Raw genomic sequence first — 23,347 nt, 5'->3', positions numbered from 1 at the left:
ATCCTATTGCCAGCCCACTGGGCCCTCATCCATGTGGCCAATAAGTGGCCCACCCTGAGGTTCTAGCAGTGGCTGCTGCTGGCCATACTGGTGGTCTACAGGGAAGATGATTAGCTGGTAGAGCTCTGGAGGTACAAACCAGGGCTTGCCTAGAAATTTCTGTACCATCTCTAAGGACTATATAAAGCTACCCCATCCCCCTAATGTATCCCCACTAAAGTCTCACCCCTAAGACACCTGCGATGGAAAAAACTTCCACAGCTCTTATCTTGGTTTTAAGGATATTCTTATCTGATCATCTGCTGAATGACTGTCCCCAGCAGATGGCAAGCTCCTTCCAGGTCAAAACATGGGCTGTTTTTGCTTACCAGTGCCCACCTGGCAAGGGCTTCGCACACAGAGTAGCCCAATGAAGATGTGCATAAAGCACCTACTGTGTGCCACAGTGGGGGGTGGGTTACTAAGGAGGAAGGCAGGCTCCTTAAGGGTGAACCCGCTCCTCCCAGAGCTTTGCCCACAGCAGGCATGCAGTTGGTGTTTGTGGGTGAGGAGGAAAACAGGGACACGTCCCTGCCCTCAGAGCCCAGGTGAAGGTGTGGAGGCTCAGCTTGGCTGAGGTTGGAGACGGAAGAAACCAAAGATGGCTCTGAGCCCCTCTTAGGCTGCAACTGGGGCTCCTCTTCTTTCCTCTGTCTGCTCATGTCCCACACACAGGAGAGTGAAAGGAAAACCCAGGAGCTCTAGTCCTGACCAAGAGTAGCCACCCACAGAGAGTCACACAGGTCTGGCTCTTCTTCTTCAGACGGGATCATGCCCCAGCTAGGAACTGGCCTTGGCCTAGAGCCTCAAAGGCCTCAGGCAGGCCAGCCATGTCTGGGGGTGGGGCTCGGGGCTCTGAGGCAAAGGCAGGAGAAGGGCAGAGGAAGGAAGGGAAGGAGAGAGAGGTGGTGTAGCCCCCAAGCCCCAGATGCCCCCCTGTGGCTGCGACCTCCTGACAGGCTGCCAACCCCTGACCTCATCCCTCCTGAGGCAGTACAGGTGGCATCTGAGGGGAAAATGGGAACCACAAAACAGAGCAAGGTTGCTGGGGTGGGCTGGAGCTCTAGGTGCCAAGATCTACTCAAGATGGGAGCAGGAAGGACTCAGAAGGGCCGTAGGGTACCCAGACATGGGAGAGGGGTCCTCCCACGAGACCTCAGCCCTTTGTGGGAGGCCACCATGAGCAGGGCCCCGCTGTGGCTGCTGGGGGTTCAGCAGTCGCCAGGAGCTCAGATGTTAGAGTAGGAAATGGGAAATACCAGTGAGCAACTATTAGCAGATATCTTTGCTATGCAATGTGTGTAATATCATATCACCATTACCTACTATGCCTAAAAACAAAGCTGAACGTGAGGACCAGAGGGCCGGGTGGGGGAGCTGCTATCGGTAGGGGGGGCTCCCTCAGGAGAGATTTTGAAGTGGGTCTGGGGCGGGGATGTCAGACAACATTTGCCTGGATAAATCCTTCTGCAGAAGGCTGCCAGGCGCCTGAGGAGGAGCCGCTTAGCTGCCACCGACGGGCAGGAGAGACCCGAGAGAAGCTTATTCCTCAGCCCCAAGAGAAGAAAGGAACCCAGCACTTCCGATGCGCATGGGCGGCCGGGCGGCCCGGCGGCACCGCTCTCCTCTCCGGGGCGGAAAGCAGCGTCTCCACCTCGGGACTCATGCGGGGGCTCAGAATGACAGGCGGCCGGCCGGCGGTGTCCCCGTTCTTCCTGTCGTTCCCACCTTTCTAAAGGACTTTCACCCCAAATGGCTTTCCAACGTGCCCTGGGGGACTGGAGCCAAGACAGAAGGAATTACTGTGACAGGGAAGAGCCCTCACGTGCCCGCAGGCGGCGCCTGTGATCTTGGGGTCCGGGTGGCCCTGCTGTTCCCAGCCTCCCACATTTCGCGGAAGGCTGAGCCGTCAAGCTCCCGTGGAGGCGTCCGCAGGGTCCCCGCCTGGCGGTGCCCGGAGGTGCGAGCCCGGGGCCTGGCGTCACCTCGGCCCGCCCGCGTCCTGTCTCTGGGGCGGCCCGCCCTCCCAAGGGAGCCACCTTGCTGGGGAGGACAGGGGAGCCCGAAGCCACGCACACTTTATCCCCAGCTAAGCTCTGGGATTGCGAAGTAGATTAAGGGCATTCACTCACGAGAACGCCTACTTAACCAGGATCCTCAAAGATCCGGGCAGCTCACCCACAAAGGCGCCGGCTCCAGGCAGGCCAGAGCCGGGCGGAGCCCCTTTCCCGGACCGCTGACTTCCCGCGGTACTATCAGCACCGCCGCCAGGGGGCGCGCCGGGGCCGAGCACGGGAGAGGCAGGCTGCCCGGCTCTGCAGCAGATACGTGCGCCTACGCCTTGCTCCTTCGTGTGTTCGATGGGCTTTGGTTGCTCACCCGCTGTGTTCTTACTCGGTGCAGATCAGGGGCTTCCTGCAATTCCAGGAGGCTGCCTCTATGCCAGCAAATGGAGCTGGGCCACTTAAAGAAATCCTGTCCAAGTCCCGTGCCCACCACCCACGCTACGGCCTCCTTGCTCCAGGCTGCTCTTAGTTTCCAGCTCTCCAGTGGCCGCAGGGAGCTTGCTTCAACCGTCCTGAGGTTCCTATAGCTCTTAGAGAAAGTTAAAAGCCACCCCACCCCACCCCGCCGCTCCAGGTCAAGGGCCTTGGAACCCGTACGGTCCCCCTTCGTCCTGTTCCCGCGTGAGTCCCGTGGTTTTAGGCCTCTGGACCTTCGCACTTGCTGCCTCCCCCGCCTGCAGCGGCTTTCCCCTCTCCCTGCATCCTTCCTAGGCTGGTCCGGCTCCAGGCTCCGGGACAGGCAGCCCCCGGGCACGCTTCGGGGAAAATGAATTGCACAGTGCCTGGATCGGAGATTTCCTCCTCCTTCCCTGCGACAGACGAGTAGCCCCATGAGGACGGGCGGGAGCCTGGCCGCCGTATCCTTTGTCCACTCGGTGCCTCGGCAGGGGTCCGTGGAGCGGCGCTGGATACACAGCGGCCGACTGTGTGCCGCAGGGAAGCGCACATTCAAAGGATCTTCAGGGCAGCTAGAGAGGTGGGGCCGGGATGGGGATAGGGTCCCCCTCCCAAGTCTAAGGTCCCCGACATTCACACACACACAACACAAAGTGCTTCCCACGTGCCACCCCTTTGCCCCCAGGGCCCTGGCCCTTGCTGCTTTCTTTGCCTTGACATTCAAGAGACCACCCTCCCGTTCAGGGCGGAGGCCCGCAGTCCACCGCACGGTCGCCTCCACCCCGCCCACCCTAGCTGGCCTTGGAGTGAATTTAACCCTTTCCCCACCAAGTAAACCCGTCTTGGGGTTCTGGGTGCCTATGAGAGACAGGATGTTTCTGCTTGTGACACGAGGCACGGGGGAGCCCTCCCTGCCTGGGCAGGGACCGCTAATCAACCGGGAGCGCAGGGCGGGTAGGAGGAAAGAAATTAAGCCTGTGTTGAAGGAAGGACACCTGGCGTGGGAGGGAAAGAGCTCAGGAATCCCCTCCTCTGGGGAGCTTTCAAGTGGGGGGAAATCCCCACACACGCCTCCATTCTCCAGGGCGCCATGCAGAGCCCCTGGCAGGTCCCGGTGCTCACCTCTTTTACTTCCTCAGGTGCATGGGGCCAGTAAGCTCCTGGATCTCACCCTCCCACCCACTTGTTTCTCGGTTCATGCCCACAACCTGGTCTCCTGGTGCTCCAGGCTGCCTGGAGGAGGCATCCAGATACAGGGGGTCCTTTTGGGAACGATGCTGTGTGGCCTACACCACCCAGGACTACTGGCTGGGCATATCTCAGCACCGCAGCCATGGGATACTTTGCCCCTGTTGCCTAGGGCTGGCACCTGTGGAAACTTGAGGCCCAGAAATGACCCCAGGAGGCCACTGGATCTGGCCCTCATCTTCCCACCACACTGCATCCACAGTGGTGTCTTGGTGGCCAGGGAAGGTAGCCCTCCCCAGCTCTCAGACAGACAATGACAGGTCTCTGGGACTCCCCACGCTGTTGTACAGGATTTGAGATCCAACAGGCCACTGTGATCAGAAAACTACCTGGGAGGCAGGGTGTGTAAGACCCGGGAGGCCTCCTCCCACCATGTCTGTGTGCAGAGGGCTCTGCACTCCTACAGCCTCGCTTCTGGGGCTCTGCATTCACTGACAATGGCAAGCCCATTGCAACCTCCTCTCCAGGTGAATCAGAAACAGGGCACCCCAGAATCAGCTGCCCATGGGGGTCATCTCTAGGGATCTCCATCTCTGCAGCCTCTGCGGGGTCCACTGCTCCTCCGCAGGTTCGAGATTTGTCTTTGCCTTGCTGCTCCTTGGCCCTCTCCTCCTCTCCCCTTCCCCTTTCTTCCCCTTCTTGCTCCGTCATCTCCCCTCCCCCCTGGTCTCTGTTTCTGTCTCAGTGTCTCTCTTTGTCTCTGAGTCTCTCCTCCACTCTGTCTCTCCCTTTCCTCCCCTTTCCTCTTCTCTTTCATCTCCACCCCCCCAACCCCCCTCCAGTCGAGCACCAGGCTAGGAACGCGGCAGAAGCCGTGACAAGCCCAGGCGGCTCTCCGGACCCTTGGTGCCCCGGGGGCCAGTTCCCCGCGCTCCCGGTGCCGGCAGCAGCCGCGTGAGAAGAGGGCTCACCGACCGGCAGGGGCAGCGGCTTCGAGCTGTGGGCACGGGCCGCCCAGATCAAAGGCCAGGAATGTCTGGCCCCCTGACTTGGGACTTCCTCCAGCCACGGCCCCCACCCCGTGGAGAGCCTGCCGTTCCAGGCCTGGGCAGAACTCGGGGTCTGCTCATTCTCTGCCCCTCCTGCCACAGCTCCCTGAATGGTGGTCCTCGCCCCTCTCATCAGCTCTGCTTCCTTCACCGCAGGCCAGGGCTGCTCCAGAGCCCCAGGGGCCTCGGGTGGCCGGGAGGGGGTTGGGAGAGAGACCAGGTGGCGGGGTGGGGGGGTTCCCCCAAATCTGGCCACACTCAGGGCTGAAACTGAATTCCTCGGCTCTGGAGAGGGAGAGGAGAGAAAAGTCTTGCGGGGGGCTTGGAAGGACTTTATTCCTGTGGGGAGGGGTGGGGTATTTGGATGGATTCGGTGTCCGCATCGGGCAAGGGGCTTTATCACCAAACCCCAGTTTGGAGCTCCCTGTTAGCAGGAGGCTGCAGGGCCTCAGGCAGGAGAACTGGGAGGCGAGGGGGGTCCTGGAGGGCAGCGAGGTCCTCCGAGGACCCCAGCTGCTCCCGGGCAGGGCTACTATGTTTCACCGGCCCCAAATGGTTTAACCCCAAGATCCAAACGGGGCTGCAGGTCTTGCTTCTGATCCCGGCCCGAGGTCAGGCCTGAACCAAGCCCTGGAGGAGGAGAAAGTGACCCGACTCCGTGAGCAGGAAATGCAACTGGCCGCTGGTGTCAGTTGCAGGAAATGCAAAGGCAGCAGGAGGTCCCGATACCGATCTGATCCCTGACAAAGACTCAAATGACACTCGGCTCTGTCCCCCGGCGCCGCCTGCAGCCGGACCTTCGAGCCTCCGAGGACTCTTCCGTGCGCCTCTCGGACACCCGGGAAGCGACCTCCTGCGGCTGGGTCGGGGGGTGGGGGGGTGCCGGGCCGGCCCACACACTCGGGAGGCTGCAGGCTGGGAGCAGTCGCCTTTCCCAACCCCCTGATCTTGACCTGCCTGAGCGTGGCTTCTGGAAACCTCCCTATACTTGCTACTCCCGATTCCTCATGGGCCCAAGTCCCAAGGGGTCACTGTTCCCCGACAGAAAAGGAGCCACCCATTAATGCCCAAGCCACCCGGTCACCACGTGAACGCCCAGGCCAAAGCGCCCAGCTCCCTCCACCTGGCTGGCAGGGGGCCGCGGCGATCCCGGACCAGCCGAGGGTCCAGCGTGCCGTGCCCCCCCCCGAACCCCCAGTCCCCACGGCGTCCGGGGCGCGGGCTTTAGCCCAAGTCGGCTGGGCGATGCCCTTGCCGGAGCCCGAGTCGCGGCCGGGCGGGAGGGGCGCGTGATTGACAGGCCGAACTCGAGACTCATCTCTTACCTTAGGCCGCGGCCGCTGATTGGCTGCTCGCTGACATCCTCGAGCCCGGCGGCTCCGCGCTGCGCTCGGGAGGGGGCGGCCGCGGGTGGAGGTGCGCCTCGGACGAGCCCGAAAGTCATTTCCAATCTCAAGTGGACTTTGTTCCAACTATTGGGGGGCGTCGCTCCCCCTCTTCATGGTCGCGGGCAAACTTCCTCCTCGGCGCCGCTTCTAATGGAGACCCACCTGCTCGGGCTGCTCTTCGGCCTCCTGCTCGGTGGCACCAGGGTCCTCGCCGGCTACCCAATTTGGTGGTAAGACTCGCCTCTCGTCTGTCCGCGGCCCGATTTCTCCGCCGCGTCCGGGGAGGTGGGGGGCGCTGGCCCGGGGCTGGGCAGCGGCGGGGCCGGGGCTCCATTCTCCAGCCCCCCGCACCCGCCCACCCCCCTGGATTTTCCGCGGGTGTCGCCTTCAGAAGCCCACTCCTGGCTTCTCTGATAAATCACCATTTTCCCTGCCACCCGCTGCAGAGGCTGGAGGACTTTGCCCGTCCCCGAAGGTCTCTCATTCTCAGATCCTAACCCTCCACCCGTCCCCACCTGCCCCCCACCCCGAAGACCCTCCAATTGCTTACAGTTGGGCTTCTGGAAATCCAGTGCTGTCCCCGGGGCCCAGCCCCTCGTCTTCTCCATTTTGGGGTCCTCATGGGCAAAATCATTCTGTTTCTTCATTGCCCATCCCACCTCTGCCGGCGCCTCCATCAAGAGATTTCCCTACAGTAACCCCCCTCTTTGCCTTCGCCTTTCAGACCCCAGAGGCTTCGGGGATCCCCAGGGCAGGGGAGTGGGGGGAGATTTCATCAAATGCTCCCCTCTCCGCTCTAGATTAATCTTGAGCCTCTGAAGTGAATGTGGTGTTTGCTGATCCGAGATGCCATTGAATTTGGATTTTATTCATTTCTTGCTGTCCATCCTGGCAGAAGGGGGGCTCCTTGAAGGGGTAGTTGTTTGGGAGGGGTGAGCTTGTTGTTCTTTGACCAAAGCCCCAATTCTCCATGTACATTTGTTCCTTCTGGAAAACCGAGGACCGAGGAGAAAGGGAGAGGGAAAAGGGAATTCGGTCCCCGAGAAATGCGGATACAAAAGACATTTTAGTAAATAAGGCTGGGAAACCAGGCACGGTGCTTGGGGGGCTGTGCACATATGGGGGGACTGACTGAAGAAGAAACAGCCCTTTGGGAGCCCCAGCTCCGGGGAGTCCCCTTGTTTTCCAAGTGGCCCCATCGCTGCTCCCCCGCCCTCCGCAGGTCCCAGGGGCCAGGGGGGAAGACACACTGAAACCAGTTCTCTAAATTACACCTCGCCTCTCCCCAGTCTCCAGCCCCCTGCATTCCGGAAAAGTTTAATTAAAGAATCTTCCTCTCCTGGATGTAGGAGAGCCTTGGCCTAGGGGTGGGAGGTGTGGAGGAAGAATTTGGGATCTGTGAGTAAGAAGTGGGGCTGTGGTCCCTAGGGTGAAAGTCAGAAAGAAGTGATCAGGGTGCGGTACTGCCTGCATGCCCTCATCCTCCCTATCTTTCCGCCCCCAAGCCCAGGGAAGCAAGAGCAGAGCCAACAAGATTTGGGGGCCACACTCTGAGTCTTCCTTCAATTGTTTGGGGGTGGCAGCATTTGTGTCTGGGTGTTTGGGGGCCTCTGGGAGAGAGGGTAGGGATAGGAGCTGGGCATGGCCAAGGGTCTCTGTTGAGAAGGTGCTGGGAGTTGCTCCTGGGACAGACACCCAAGGGGAAGTCTTTCTTCTGCCCAGCTCATCCTGTCCTTCCTGAGCCATTGGGCTGGCCGGAGGCCTCCTGTACATAAAGAAGTCCATGGGGTGGCTGGGGCAGCCAGAGATTCCAGGATGGAGGTTCTGCCAGTCAGGGGAGGGCTGCTGCAGAAACCAGTCATGCCTCACCAGCCATTTCTGACCCTCTTCCTATCCTGGGCCAAAGCCATGCTGTTCTTTGCCTCCACAGGGACCCTGCTGGGGGGAGAGTAGAAAGAGATTTGGAGTCCTGTAGATGGCAGGGACTGAGGAAGAGAGACCAGGCTCCCCTGCCCTATGAACTGGAGAAGGGCACTTCCTGGGGCAGTGCCAGTGAGATGGTGGTGGGGTCTGGCATGTAATGGTATCTTGGGGAGTATCCAGATAGGGACCACCCAATAGGAAGAAACACTGGGAAACTCTGGAAGGCCTAGACATCAGCCCTAATGTAATGCTAGACACATGGCTTGTTTGGGGATTGGTGGGGGACAGGGATGGTGCTTTGTCTGAGCTGAGGAGAGAGACCTGTGTGTGTGCTTGTGTGTGTGTGTGTGTGTGTGTGTGTGTGTGTGTGTGTGTTCTGGGTCTATGAGCCTAAGAAGTGTCATCTGTACACCAGTGTGTCTCTGTGTGTAGGAGTGTTTGTGCTTGTGACTGGGCAATTGTGGATGTGGAATCGTGCGGGGTGTGCCTGGGAGATCTGCAGCCCATGACAGGGTGTGCTGTGTCTCTGCATACAAGTGTCAGCAAGTGGCTGATCCTGTGATGTGTGTGTGAGAGAGAGAGAAGTCTAGAAGTATATTTTCCTGTGTAGAGGTCAGTGCTTGTGTCTTCTTGTGACGCTGTGCATGACTGTGTTCATGACCAGGCATGTGAGTGGTGTGTGTGTGTGTGTGTGTGTGTGTGTGTGTGTGCGCGTGCGCGTTCCCGTGCGCATGCCTTCACAGCAGTGTAAGGGGAAAGCCCCACAGATGTCTTTGTGCATGAATATCAGTGCTCATGGCCATGACCTGATTGTGCTTATAAGTATGAGAGTGAGCTTTATGACCATAGCTGTGTGAGGGCTGTATCTGAGTCTGCCTGTGATCCTGTCCCCAAGTGGCACTGACTGTGTCTGGGCCCCTGGCTGTGTGTCTGTGGACACATTTGCAGACATCTGACATGTGGGTGTGAATGAGCTTGGGAGCCTGTGGCCCTGGAGGGATGGTCCAGCAGGAGGCAGAGGTCTCATGAGGTGGCTGCAAGGTCACAGCTGACCTGGGATCTCAAGCTGGGGAGGTGAGGGCAGATCCCTCTTTGGCACCAGGTCAACCTGTCTGCCTGAGGACTGTGGTCACTGACCCTCCTCTCTGAGGTTGTTTTTCTTTGGTCTTGGAGTTGGGGTGGAGGGTGAGTCACCTTCTTGGGCCGAGGCTGAGACTGGAGAGCGGATGGGCCCAGATTCCTGATCCCACTCTGCCCCCAGGCAGTCAGATTCCAGTCCTTTAGCATCTGGGCCCATCAGGCCTGTCCTCTTGGGCCCACCCAGCTCACACATTACCCAGGAGGTGTTTACAGAGGAAGTCACTCAGCTGGGATTTCTGTCCATGCCACCCCTCAGGGAAGGCACCCCCAACCCCAGCAGCCTGCACTGCTCAGGCCCCAGCCCTGAGAGAAAGCTGACTGAAAGGGAGAGCTCTAAGGGGCCTCCTGACGTACTCCAGGGCCTCCCAGCCAGGTAGTGGCAGAGCTGGGACAGGAAGCAATGGCAGCAACGCTGATTTCTAGAATTCTCCTTTTCAGTGCCAGTTAACTCCTGGTGGAGAAACTTGTCTTTCATCTCCTTCTTGAGGGAAAAATGAACCCATCTTATTAGGGTCTAGCCCAGGGCCTGCTACATTCCAGAGGCAGATGCCCTGATGGAAGGGCCTGTGCTGGGGGTCAGCAGCTCACCCAGCCTCTGTGTGACTGAGGACAGTGACTCACCCATCTGGGCCTGTTTTTTCACCTTTTATTCAGGGATCACCAGCCTGCCCTGCCTCGTGGCTTGGGTGAGAGTGTTTCGCAGAGGACATGGGCAGTGAGCTGAGAAACAGGACATCTGAGTTCTCCTTCCACCATCCCGGGACCCATCCCCCGCTAAGGCCTGCCTCAGTTTCCCCATCTGTCAGATGTCACGCTGCCTCCCCCACCCACTCCCACCTCCACTGCCTTTCAGAGGCTTGTGAACATGTTCAGTCAAACCCCATGGGGGTCAGTGGGCTGGGCCCGGAGAGGCACCTGGAGACTGCGGGGGAGGAAGGCCCCAGGCCAGGTGTTAACACTTGTAACAGGCAGGAATTACAGCTGGCTGGGGCTGGGGCTGGCGAGGAGCTGAGCTGGCTGGAGGCTGTTGATCCCACAGACAGACAGACAGATGGGCAGATACCAGATCGGATGGATGGCCAGGCTTTAACCGGGTGGTCTCCCTTCTCCCTTTGAGGGCAGGACATTCCCTGGGGGGATGTGGTGGGGAAATTAATCCAGGTATCTTGGGAGTGAGTGAACAGCCCTCCTGCCCCCCCCATTGTGGGCGGGGTTTCAGTGTCCAAAGTGTGCAAAATTTGGTGGCTGATCTGTTGGTATTCTTCTGATGGGATCATGTTTTGCTTAAAAAAAAGAAAACAGGTCATACGTTATAATAATACCAGGATCCTGAGCTGAGTGAAGTCCTATGTGGGGGGAAGGGTCAGCTGTCAGGGAAATTCTCCCAGTATCAATCTCAGAGCATTTTATCAACAACAGCTTCAGGGCCAAGAGGTGAGTGATGGGTGGAGCTGGAGCCCTGAGCATCACCCCATCTCCACCCCAGGGATCCTGAGGGCCTCGGGTGTCAGAAGTCTGCCCTGCAATTAATCCTGCCCCAGTGGGACTTTGAGGGGAGGTCAAAAGAGGCAGGAGCTGGACTTTGGTGCCAAGTCCTTTAGCAGGTACTTGCTGCAGCTCCCCTGGTGGCAAACCCAGCCAGGCCCTACCAGTGCCCACACTCTGGCATCTGGATACATGCTCAATCACTGACCAAGGTGGAGAAACTGAGGCAGAAAGAGAGGGCTCTAGGTGGAAATCCCCAAAGAATTGACTCAGCCACACAAACATCTCCCATCTACTCACTACAGAACTTAACGCCAATCAACACTAATGTTAGTTGGGCAGATGTAGAATTGAGAAGGTGGTGTGGAAATGCAGTGGAGAAGGGAGTCAGGACCTGGGGGTTTTCTCTAGACTTGGAATAGGTCTCTCCTTGCTCTGGGCAGGAGACAAGGAGCCTGGGGTTGAGGCAGGAATGATAACTTTTCTCAGAGGAGGATGCAGCTAACAGATCCTTCCAGGAAGAGAGTGGGGAAAAAAATATTTTTCTGGCTTCATAATGTGGTGAGCCAGGGGTTGAAGAGGAGCTCTCCCACCAACCTGGATGTGAGCCACAGAATCCTTCTAAAGCCACCAAGGAGGGAAAGACACTCTCTACCTCTGTCTCTAATTGGGAAAGGACGTATGCCTAATCTTCCCTCCCTAAAAGGTTAGGGCCATCCTGATATGCCATCTGTACATTCATGTTATCTGTGTGCTGGAAAATGGTTAGAGCTGGGAGTGGAGGAACCGGCGTCTGAGCCCTGAATTTACCAGCGGCTGGCCACGTGACCTAGGATGAGCCCCTTTCCCTCTCTATGCTTCAAGGCCCTGCCTCCCTCTCGGCTTCATTTTCCTTGACCACACTGAGGGGTCCGTTCTGCCTCTCAGTATCACAGGGCTGTGACAGGGACTTGGTTCATTGCTGTGAAGCATAGTAATCCACAGCAGATATTCAGAGCTTGCCTTAGACAGTCCACCCCTTTTTCTTTGCAGCCCATCTGATCTGAATTCCAAAGCTGGCTGTTTGTACTTCCAAACCTCACCCCAAACACCCACATTCCTCTGGAACTAGGCTGTTTGCATCCACATCTAGCTTTTTCATGTACTACCTGGGTAACCCAGGGCAAGTTAACTTCTCCAAGCCTCAGTTTCCCCATCTGTAAAATGAGTATAGTGATTGTCTTTACCTCATAGAGTTATTGTGAAAATTAAATGAGGGAATACATGGAAAGCTCTTAGAATGATGCCTGGCATGCAGGAAGTACTGTACAAATGTTAGCCATTTCCACCCCCGGTCTGCAAGCTATTGGCTCATTTAAATCCTAGATCCAAACTTGCCTCTTCCAAGAAGCCTCCCAGATTGGCCCCCCCTGGCTCTGCTTTCTCCTTATCTGCAGAGTCAGCTTGCCCCATTATTCTTGGCACTGGTAACCACCAGCTTGTAGTTTTATTCTTAAGTCAAGGGAGCTAGACCAGGCTCTTTGCCTGCCCAGGAAGGGGAGGGCGGGGTAGAGAGGATACGGGAGTCTCCCCTAACCCTCCCCCCCACCACCCCACAGTCTGCCAGACTCTTGCAGCCACTGCCATTTCCAGCTGGGACCTGGAGCCACCTCAGGCTGCTCCCAGGAGGGGTGGGGGAGACAGGCTCACCAGGGGGAGTGGCACCAGGGCCGCCTGGAGCAGCCTGAGCAGAAGTTGCTCCTCTAGGAGCTGAGAGATGATTCAGAAGGTGATTTATAGACGGAAGGCAGAAAGCTTGGCTCCTGGCAGAGGCCTGCTGCTTAATTACATTCTTCAGGGGTGGGAGGGTTAGGGTGGGGGGAGATACGTGTGGGCGGCAGCAGGGGATAGACTTCTACCTCCTCCCCCTCCAGGCCTTGTCCCTTTGGCTGTCCCAGCTCCAAGCAGGGTCCCTCCTTCTCCTGCTGCCAGAGAGGGAATTCCCTGTTCCTGGTGGGAGGCTAGGCCAGGAGGGCAGGAAAACCTCTGGGGCTGGAGAAGGTGGGAAAGAGGGAGGGGGCAAGCCCCATCTCCTGGGCTCCTGCAAGGGAGTCTGGATGGAGACAGAATGGGACTGCTGGGCGGGGTCACTTGGTCTCCTAACTGCCTCTGGGCAGGCAAATAGCTAACCCTCCTGGGCAGAGGGTTTCTAGAATCTTCTGAGTATAGCAACTTCACACTTGCCCTCCAGTGCCTTGTCCCACTGCTGCCTCTGAGGGCCTGCCGTCAAGTTCGCTCCCTTTCTGTTGCTCGGTTCCCTGTGGACCACGGGGGCTGATACCAAGCCCCACCCCCAGAGGCCGCAACCCAGTTCTTTGGTGTTAGGCAAATGGTCATACATGAGCACAATGGCTGCCTTAGATTCACAAAGGTTCTGCAGTCAGGCTGAGCTTGTACCAGAGAGAAAGGAACTCTCCTATGCTCATGTTAAACTAACATCTCAGGGAGTTGCCACAGTTCAACCGGCTGCAGCTCATATCACGTCTGCGCAGTTGACGAGCAGTCCGCACTCCGTTTAACTTCTGCGTTCCCTCTATCAACACTGACCCAGCGACCGGAGTGGTGACACCTCTCTAACACTCCTACACTCCTTAGACACCTCTCTAACGTGGTGACACCTCTCTCTCTAACATCATTCCCATGCAGCCTGCACGGCAGCTTGAAACCTGGATACTTCACTCCTGGTTTTGGAGGCTGGAAAGGTGTGGGGCGGGCAGGGGTGGGGTTGCCGGGGCTGATAGCGTCTGTTTATCTGTTTGCAGCTTGGTTTGTACAGCCGGGAGGAGTTGGCAGGGGTCAGGGTGGGGACACTAGACAGCTCTCTGGTTCCCCCTGAGGCAGGCCTCCTCAAAATGTCCTCATTATGTGTGTGGAGTGAATTCCAGAAATGTCAGGCACACCCAGACATCTGAGGAAGGATGGAGACGCAGATGTGGGTTCGGGGACAAGAGGGGGCAGTGTGAGGGGGTGGGAGGTTTCCGGGTATGGATTTAGGGGACCTGAGACCTGGCTCTGCCACCAGTTATAGTGTGATATTAGGCAACTCTCTGGACTGTCCTGGGCTAGGGGAGTTGGACAAGCTGCTGGCCAAGGACTTCTAGCTCTGAGATCTCAATTCTGGAGGCTGTGTTCTGCGTTCAGATCACTCAGCTATTTGGATTATTTACACCTGGTTGTGGTGGGGTGTCACTGAGAGCTGACCTCAGGGCAGGGCGGGGGGTACAGAGCACTAAACTTTACACTCAAACAGCTGTGAGACTGTGGATGAGTTTCTAACCTCCCTGGGCCTCAGTTTTCTCATCTGAAAAATGGGTGATGAGAATATGGCAACCACTTGCCTGCCTGCAGGGCTGTTAAGAGCTTCAGACGGAACATCTTTACGGAAGCACGTTGAGAAGCCTCAGGTTCTTTCCAGATATGTTAACTATCATTGCTAGTCCTAGAAAAGAGTAACAAGAGCCAGCCTCTGCTCAGAGGTTACTAAGAATGGAGCCGGCAGGACCCTCTGAGCCTCTGAGTTTGAGGGGTGGGTATTTCCAGCAGAGGAGTAAGGAAAGGGGCTGGACAGGAGAGTTCTCAGTGGAGAACCCCTGAAGGAGGGAACAGAGGCCCAGGTTTGAGGCCATGAGGCCACGGGTATGCCCAGGTACACCGTTCACGGGATGGGACTCAGTGGTCCTCCTGGCCTAAAGCAGAGACCACAGGCCTGCCCCAGACTGTGACACAGAGTGAGATTTCTGACCAGAGACACCAAGGTGGAAGGAGTGGGTGGTGGGAGAAAGGGTGAGGGCGGAAGGCCGGAAGCTGGAAGAGGCCCTTTAGAGGCCTGTGTCATCAGGAAATCCTAATCGCCTGGATAAGGCCTAGCAAACCGGGAACGGGCACAGGCCTTTCCCTCACGTTTGGCTGGAAAACTGGGAGGGCTGAATGTGTGTATGAGTGTGCTGGTGAGGGGGATGGGAGCGACAGGACGCAGTGCCCAGGTCTGTCAGGAGGCCTTTCTGTGAAACCTGCCCCTGGGCCAGACCCCCACTTATCTGTCAGAGCCAGCTGGGCCAGCGAGGAAAACCAATCTCCCAGGGCCCATTAGGAATGCAAATAGGGGCTTGTGACAGCTCGAGTGAGCAAGCATCCCGCCTCCCGTCCAGCTTTCACCACGCATCTTCACAACGTGGACTTCTGAGGGTATCACTCCCCTGCTCTAAAACCCCCTGTGGCTCCCCACTTCCTGTCTGCTACTGAGACGCCCTATGATTTGGCCTCTGCCTACCTATGCAGTTGTCCCTTTCATAACCCCCCTCAAGCCCCCAACATCCCACTTCAACTGGAATACTGACGTCTGTGCTTGTTCAGCGAAACACTTCTGCCACCTCTCTCTGACCTTGAAAGGCAGCTGTCCCCACTTACCAGGGCTCAGTCTGCTCTGATCGCCTCAGACCCTGCTTGGCTCAGGTCACATAGCTAACAGCCCTGAACTGTGGAGGGCCCTCAGGAGGGTCTCCCAAGGTGGATGGGACCCTGGACCTGAGCAGACTGCCATCCCAGAAGCCAAAATGAGCCCTGTCTCCAATCTCAATTCCCCTGGTTTTCTTTTTTACATCCCAGCGCCATTTGCAGATGTTTCCTGTTTGTGTACTATTTCTTCCTCCACATTCACCTGCTCAGACAATGCTTAGATGTCCAAGTCTTTAGTTTTAAGATTCCAATGGCAGGTCAATGTTTGCGGACCGTGTACGACATGCTGGTCCCTATACATATGTCGTGATCTTGAACCCAATTCTTCCCACTTCACAGGTGAGGAGTCATATCACACAGCCTGTATATGGTGTAGGAAGGCTCTGAGTCCATGACCTGTTGGGCCCAAAGCCCTTTTCCTTCTACCACCATTCAGGCCCCAAAGTGGACTTCTTAGTTGGGGTAAGAATTTGCTCATTCATATTCTACCTGGTTCCCCAAAGGATGGTTTTGAGGCAAGATCACACTTGACCTTCAACTTGAAGCCTGCTGCTTTGGGTTTATTGATATTATTTATGAATCTCTGGGAGGTCTCATTTGGGGATATGCGCTAGTCACTGGCAGACTTTCTGCGTGTCATCAGGCTGACCTCAAGCTGCGACTGTGTGTTGCTGGCAATGACCTTGGTTAAATCACTGCTTCCCAGGCCTCAGTTTTCTCACCTGTGAAACAGAAAGGAGATGGAGTAACGGACCTCTCAGATCACTTCCAGCCGGACAGCTTATCATTCTACTTAGTTCTTTTTGCTCCTTTGCACCTGATCTCCATAATACGCCTCAGAAAGCAATTGGACGGAATTCTCTTTCTTGCCTAAGTCCAATTCTTGTGCTAGTATTTCTGATAAAGCTGATTTTTCAGTTGACTTTTACAATTCAACATTCAGCTTCATTTCTCCCTGGGGATCTAGCCTGCTTTCTCCTTTCTGATAAAGTATGTTTCCCTTTATGTCCCGGCTCTTAGGAAACCCAAAGCCAAACCTGAAGCTTGATCCTTGTGCCTGTACTGACTTTGACTTGGCATGTTTGTTTTCTCCTTTACCTTGATTTGCTTTTCTGTTTCCATTTTGTTATTTAATCACTCGTGTTTTATGTTGTACACTCCTTGAGGGCAGGCACCATATGCTGTACACCACGGAATTCTCTGTGTTTGCCCTGGGCATAGTAGATGTTCAATAAATATTTGTTGTCTTTGGAATGAATGTTTGCTGTCGGCTACTTCAAATCCTTCTGGAAAGATGCAGGGCACACGTGAATTAAAAAGCAAAATCAATATTGCTCCATCAGGGAGTTGGCTCTGACCAGATAGTTTTGAGTTGGGAGAACTCTCTTTCTTCATTGTCAGCTTCTCCCCAAGTCTACGAAAACCTCATTTTCAGGGAAGTCACCGTCTTTTCTTCCCTCCATCATTTGCTTCCCTAACCCTGAAGTTGGTACCTGTCTTCCTCCTGGGAATTGTGGTCCTGGCTGATGGCTGTGCCTTCCCCTTCCCTTGCCTTGGAAGCCAGCTGGTACTCTTGCCGCCATTCTGCAGGTAACAGTGTGCCCATGTAGCACTCACCCTCTCTCCAGCTGGGCTGCTCCTGCTCCCCAGCAGCCATCGTGAGAACTGCTGTCACTGTAGGGCTCAGGTGGGGAAAGGAGAGCGGAGGGAGGCTAGACCCAAGATCACGCAGGACAAGCACCAAGGCCCTCACTGCCAGCCCAGGCCTTTCCCATTAGCAAGTGTGGCCTGGGGGGTGCCAAGGCCCCATCTACAGATAGAGCCTTAAGGAGGAGCAGAGGAGAGGCCTCACCCATTCAGCCAGCATGGTGTCCTCTCAGCTCTAACTAGCTTCTCACTTCCTCTCTGCTTCTGCCCTTGAGCAGCACCTCTGGAGGCCACCCCCCCCCACCCCTGCCCCCAGCCCCTTGACTTCAGGAAGGAGAAAGTCTAACCCCACACTGGGCAGTCCTGCATCTTAACTGAAGCTTCTGCAGGGAGAGAGATGCAGAGCCTTCTTCAGCTACCAGTAAGGATGGTGTCTGTGACCTCAGCACTGTCCCCGAAGCTACAGCAGCCCCATGAAATTGGCATCTTCATGCTGATTTTACCTGCGAGAAAATTGTGGCTGCAGAGCTCAAGCAAGAGCAGAGCGAGGGAACCAGTGGGGCAGGCAGGACTCAGCAGGCAGCTAATAATTCATCGGTGATGATGTGCCAGGTGTCATGTGTACTAAGGAGTCAAAGCACACACCGTAACTCATCCCGCCAACGACCTCAGGAGACAGGCACTCTTGTTATCCCCATTCTACAGGTGAGGAAACTGAGGCCCTGAGAGAGCCTGGAATATATTATATTCAACCGTTTGTTAACCTGATTTGAAAATTAAATATTGGGCACTTGGTGGATGAGCCTCCATTTGGTCTCACCCCAGGCCCTATAAACATTTCAGCCAGGCCTGGGGACTCGGATGGGAAATGGGGTCGCACCATGGTCTCAATAGCACAGAACCGGGGAGAAGGCTTCCCCCGGCTCCGCGTCGTCGTCTTCCATTGCCACCTGGGCAGGCAGACCTCCTCCTGCACAGCCGCACTGCCGGCCTCTTCTCAGCTGTGCTCACCCCACCTTCGAGTCTCTTTCTGTTGAACCAGACCTTGTCTTAGCCTTTCTCAGCCTCAGAGGATCTTCCTACTTGTTTGGGCAGTTTTGTCATTTGTAGATGGCCTCACCAGAAGAGCATTCAGATGCAGACACGACAGTGTTGTTCTATGTTCCTTACATGGCCCGCTGGCCCTGACTCTCCACCCTGACTCCTCTCCCACCCCCACCCCCACACACTCGCCCTGTGACCTACTGTCACTTGCATGGGTAAGAGCATGGGCTTTGGGGGACACCAGTGAGTCCCGGGCTCTGGATGGTTCTGCCTTATATCTGGGTGACCTTAGCCTCTCTGAGCCTCAGTTTTCTCTCTGTAAAATGGGGATCACAAGGGCTGCCGTGAGGATTAAAGGATCTCACACATGTGAGACTCAGCACAGGGTCTGGCGTCTACACAGTGAGTAATCCACACGTTTGCCATCATTAATCTCGTTTTATTGTTTGTGCTCTTCTCGTGCCACCTCACATCTCCGTGTCTTCGCGCATGACCCTGTGAACTCCTGCTCATTCTTCAAAGCACAGTTCAGGCTCCACGTCCTGTGCAGCCTTCCCCCAGCACCCGGGCCCCAGCGAAGCCCCTTCCAGGCATATCTGCTTCATTGACCAGACCAGGAGCCACCTGCAGGCAGGACCGGGTTTCTATCACGTTTGTACTCACACCGCCAAGCATAGCACAGGGCACAGAGTGGATCCTCAGGGACAGGCTGTAGGGTGAAAGGACACTGTTCAGTGACCTGCTGGTCACAGGCTCAGTCTTCCTGCCCTGGCTGGATTCTCATTGCCTCCATGAGGCCCTCCCGGGAAGAGTGACTGGCACTGGTGGCATATTTTCTTGTATTCTTAAAACCTCTTCAGAGCACCTGTCTTGTCTTCCCAGTGAGAGGGCCGGCCCCCACGGGCAGGGATTCAGCTCTGTGTGCCTTTGTATCCCCGAGAGCCTCACACGCCATCCTGTGCAGGAGCGCAGTTAGTAGTTCTGCTGATGGGTTGCCTGATGAATCAGGCTCCCTCCCAAGCAAGCCCAAGTGCAGGCTCAGCTGGTTCCCACTCTCTGGGATGGCATTTCCCTGGCTCTGTGATCTGCTGGCAGGGCCAGCCCCAAGCTCCTAGCCTCTGTGCTGGGAGGCAGCAGGGCGCTCCAGAAGGAGGCAGCTCTGGGTCCTCACCAGCTGTGGCACGAATCTCAGCTGTGCCACCTCACTGCTCTAGACCTTTGGGTGGTCATTTCTCTGAGTCATTTTCCTCCTCTGTAAGATGGGGATAAAAAAATGCCATCTCGAGGCAGTTGTGAGGATGAAATGAGATAAGACACAGGAACTGAACTGAAGGTGAATAATGATGTTCTGAAGGTCATTTCAATGTAGTGAGTGTTATAGAAATATTCTATCCCTGTCCAGGCTTTAGAACAGAAGGACTGAATTCCTTTTTAAACAGAAAAGCCATGCTCAGGAAAAGACACACATTTTGTGTAGGTTTGTCCCAAGAATTAACCTATCTGAAGAAAGAAGTGGGGGAGGGACGTGTGGCAGAAATCTGTGACTCAATGGACTGACGGTCCTGGGGACTCTGGCCTGCCCTTGTGTCCTGTTCAGCCAAAATACTCACAAAGGCATCCAGTTCTTGGAAGGGAAGGTAAATCAAATGAGGTGACTCTCGGGGATTTTGACTGGGTTCCAGGGACTGCTATGCTGTGCATAGGTTTAATTATGGGTCTAGCTAATGGCTTAGACACTGGCCATGTCAGCCCTGCTAAGCACAGTGGGCAAGTTTGGCTGGGGGTCCTGGGCACCTGGGTGGGGTGCAGGCTGACCGAGTGAGGGCAGTCACTGTCTGTGTGCAACCTTTGGGAGACAGGGGCCTGCTAAACTCTAAGAAGGAATGTCACAGAGAGGAAGGGGTGTCAGCTGATGGTACAGCTGGTATAAGCCTTACCCAGGTTACCGGCTTCTCTCCTGCAAACTGATAAAAAATCTTTTTGATTATATAATACTTGACACACAAGAACAAACATGCCAGGCATATAGGATATCATAACAAGAAAACCTGGGCCTCGCCACACCTCTGAAGAACCAGAACACAGCCAAGGTCATTGTGACTATCCATGGGCTCCTCCCCATCCCATCCTGCTGTCTCCCTCCAGTTGTGACCGCATCCTGAATTTTGCATATTTATTCCATTATTTAAAAATAATAGCTTTCCCAGATAAGAATGTCTAAATAATATATTTTTCATTTTGCTTATTTTTGGCATTATAAAAATGGTGTTACAGGGCGCTGGTTGGTTAGCTCAGCTGGTCAGAGCGTGGTGCTGGTAACACCAAGATCCAGGGTTCAACTGGATCTTGAACTGGCCAGCCATGCCCACCTCCCCAAAATGGTGTTATACTGTATATGGTCTTATACTGTATATGGTCTTCTGTGACTTGCTTTTTTCTCTCTGTATTATGTTTCTAAGTTTCAAACTGTTTTTGGATCTTACTGTAATTTCTTCATTTTCACAGCTGTGTATATGTTCATCATCTGAATATACAATTTGTCTTTTCTGTCCCTGTCCACTGGCGTGCATCTCGTGGTGCCCATGAGGGAGAGTTGTTCAGGGGGGTACCTACCTAGGCGTGGAGCTTTGGGTTGCAGGCTGCAGGAATGCTGCACTTTACAAGCTGGCGCCCAGCTCTTTTCCTGGGAGGCTGTGTGCACCTGCACGCTCCACTTTGGCGTCTCTGTTCCTATGGCCCACGGCTCTCCCTCCCACCAGGCAAACCCACTGTTGTGGACTGCACTTCCTCGCACATCATCATCTTTTTCTCAGGACCCCCGTTCCTCTTTCCCATCACTCCTCCACCTGGCCATCACCTTGCTGGGATTTTTCAAATTCCAGTTCAAATCTGCCATCTTCCTAGGAGTCTTCACAGCCTCACTCCCACCCCCACCCCCCTGCTCTTCTTCACACCTTTTGGGCTAGAGCAGGACACTGAAAAGAATGTTTCTGACAACATCAGTCCCACATAATCCTTCTGAGAAAGGCTTCTGGGGTCAAATAAATTTAGGAATTGTCACCTGTTACTCAAACCCTCTTGGTGTTTATTGTTCTTATTAGCATACTAGCAGCTCATTAGCATATTAGCAGCACAGAGAGGCCCTACCAGGATGACCCCTGTTTTTGTTGAACCTGTTTTCCAAAAGTATGTAATGGGTAACAACTATTACCCATTTGGAAAATGTGATGTAGAAGACTCTCCTGCTCCTGTCATATGTCATTTGTCCTCGTGATCTTATTTGCTCAGCAACCAGGCTGTGATTCCTCTGAGTTCTTTTTTAATCATCCCATGTGAACTATTCCGTCCAGAGCACCCACTCTAGAGGAACTTGAGTTGAATGAATGAACACACGCATGAGTGAATGAAGCACTCAGCCAATCAGTTGGTCATCCAGCTGAATCCCCTCCCCTGTGAGACAGTCAGGAACCAGGGACTGGTTAGGAGCAGCTGATCTTTGCCTTCAGGGACACGTGGGCTATCTGGCCAGTGTCAGATGCTCTCCACAGTACTTCTACAAAGCCTGTCCCCATCCCCGCTGGTAGAATTAAATCACTCTCCCACATGAGGCCTCCTGAAATTGTTTTTCTAAGTACCCATCATACAGTGAGGCTGGAGCCTATGCAGGGCCAGACCATGTCAAACTTGCCTCTCTGTATTTCTATAAGCAGGTGCTCAGTCCCCAGCTACTGAATGAATGCATGCATGATGGATCTCTTCTGATTCCTTCCAAGGGGGACAGGAGAGCATTGTGGTTAAGTCTGCAGGCTCTGAGCCAGACTCAATGTACCCTTAATTACCTGGGTAACCTCAGCCAGTCTCTGCCTCAGTTTCCCCATTCAGATGGGGATGATGATAACATTCCTTCCTTACAGGGTTGTTGGGAGGACAAAATGAGTTGCTATGTGGAAAGCACATAAAACAGTGCCTGGCGTGGAGGATGGCACTGCCTTTGTTAGCACTATAACAATAGCAACTACCATTTATTGTACACCTACTATGTGCCAGGGACTGTGATGAATTTTAGCTACATTATTTCAATTATTCCTCCCTATAGCCTGTTTGAAGCAAGTGATTTTTACATTTTTTTTTTTTTAATTAGGAAGCTGAGACCTCCTGAAGGGACACAGTAGTGGGTGGCAGCAGTGAGGTCAGGGCTCAGGTCAGCCTGATCACCAGGCCCTGGCCTGCAGGAGCTGATGATGCTGCCTGCCACAAGGACTGGGCACCTACTCCCCGTCCCTTCACTAATTACCCCACTGATGACCTGATCAGTGTGTGTGTGTGAGTTTACCCTATCCATGGCACTGCATGGACAGAGAGAGAGAGAGAGAGAGGGAGGGAGGGGAAAACAGGAGAGCAAGAATGAGGCCTGGGGGTTGCCAGCACCTTTATGGTAGACCAGAGAGACAGAGATACCGATGTGGGGCTAACTTTGAGTCTACAAAGCAGAAGAATCACCTGTGAGTCAGCAATGCTGCAGAATGGCCAGAGAGCTCCTGGAATTGGGCTTGGTGTCATCGTCCACAGCCCCTTGCACAGGATCGTGTGCGCTGGGACATGTCTGCAGGCATGACACTTACCGTGGCTGTACGCAGGCAGGTTATCCAGGTTAAAGGCAGACACATTCCTGCGGGCTAGTAGCTACAGATTAGGAATGGTTATAAAGGGCATCCGAATTGGGGGGGGTCCATCCGTGACTTTGGAGGTAAATATGCTGGAATCCCTTTGCCCCGTGCCAGCTGGTCTTCTCAGACCCCACAGGCTGACTCCTCCTCTCCTCCCCATGTAGCAGGGGACCTCAGAAGTCACAGGGTCTTCTGTCCTCTTCTTTCCACACTTGCCAGGGCTTTATTCTAGCACCACCCCCAGTTCTAGCCAACAACAGAGATGAGATGTGGGGGCCCTGGCAGAGGGGCTGAACAAGGTGATGTGGGGTAAAAAGTTTGAGGCGCACATGTCAGCGGCCATTTCTGGTGGAGCAGAGAAGCTTGCGGGCTTCATTCCAGGCGGGGAGCACCTACTCCCCTCCGGACCCAAGGACAGGACATGAGGGCCAGGACGGTGGCCCAGAGGGACGGAGGTGAGGGAAATAGGTAAGATTTCCCACCAGGTGTCATGAGGCAAAAATACTTATGAGCGGAAGTGGCCTGGGAATCTGGTGGAGGGAGGCTGAGATCTTTCTGGCCCAGAAAAAGGAGGGAATTCCTGGGATCTATAGACTGACTGGTCTACTGAAAGCTTGACTAGTGTGAAAATCTGGTAAGGTACTGAATTTTAGATTTTTATCCTCTCCACGGTGGTCCAGTGTGTTCTGCAAACAAAGGAAAGTCCAAATTCTACAAAGACTTGGAAGAACCCCTCCGCTGAGTTGGCTAAGTTCTTCGTTCCCCAACCCCACAGGATGGCCTCAATTTTGTGCTGTGGATAATAGGCAGGCTGGGCCAGA

The 23,347-nt window shown here is 55.1% G+C and overlaps 2 protein-coding genes across 2 annotated transcripts in view; one reads left to right on the top strand and one right to left on the bottom strand.

Moving 5' to 3' along the window:
- The window catches only part of WNT9B (Wnt family member 9B), a 38,475-nt gene extending 38,307 nt beyond the window's left edge, over window positions 1-168 (bottom strand). The window contains exon 1 of the mRNA XM_063081285.1: window positions 19-168. Coding sequence (XP_062937355.1) covers window positions 19-168 — 150 coding nt within the window. The remainder of the gene's footprint in view (window positions 1-18) is intronic.
- Window positions 169-6,276: 6,108 nt separating this feature from the next.
- WNT3 (Wnt family member 3) overlaps window positions 6,277-23,347 on the top strand; it is a 39,041-nt gene continuing 21,970 nt past the window's right edge. The window contains exon 1 of the mRNA XM_063081449.1: window positions 6,277-6,356. Within this exon, the coding sequence (XP_062937519.1) occupies window positions 6,277-6,356 (80 nt within the window). The remainder of the gene's footprint in view (window positions 6,357-23,347) is intronic.

The sequence above is a fragment of the Cynocephalus volans genome, chromosome 16 (genome assembly GCF_027409185.1).
Source record: "Cynocephalus volans isolate mCynVol1 chromosome 16, mCynVol1.pri, whole genome shotgun sequence".
NCBI lineage: Eukaryota > Metazoa > Chordata > Mammalia > Dermoptera > Cynocephalidae > Cynocephalus > Cynocephalus volans.
Note: the sequence above shows the minus strand (reverse complement) of the source record. Positions and strands in the feature narration are given on the sequence as shown.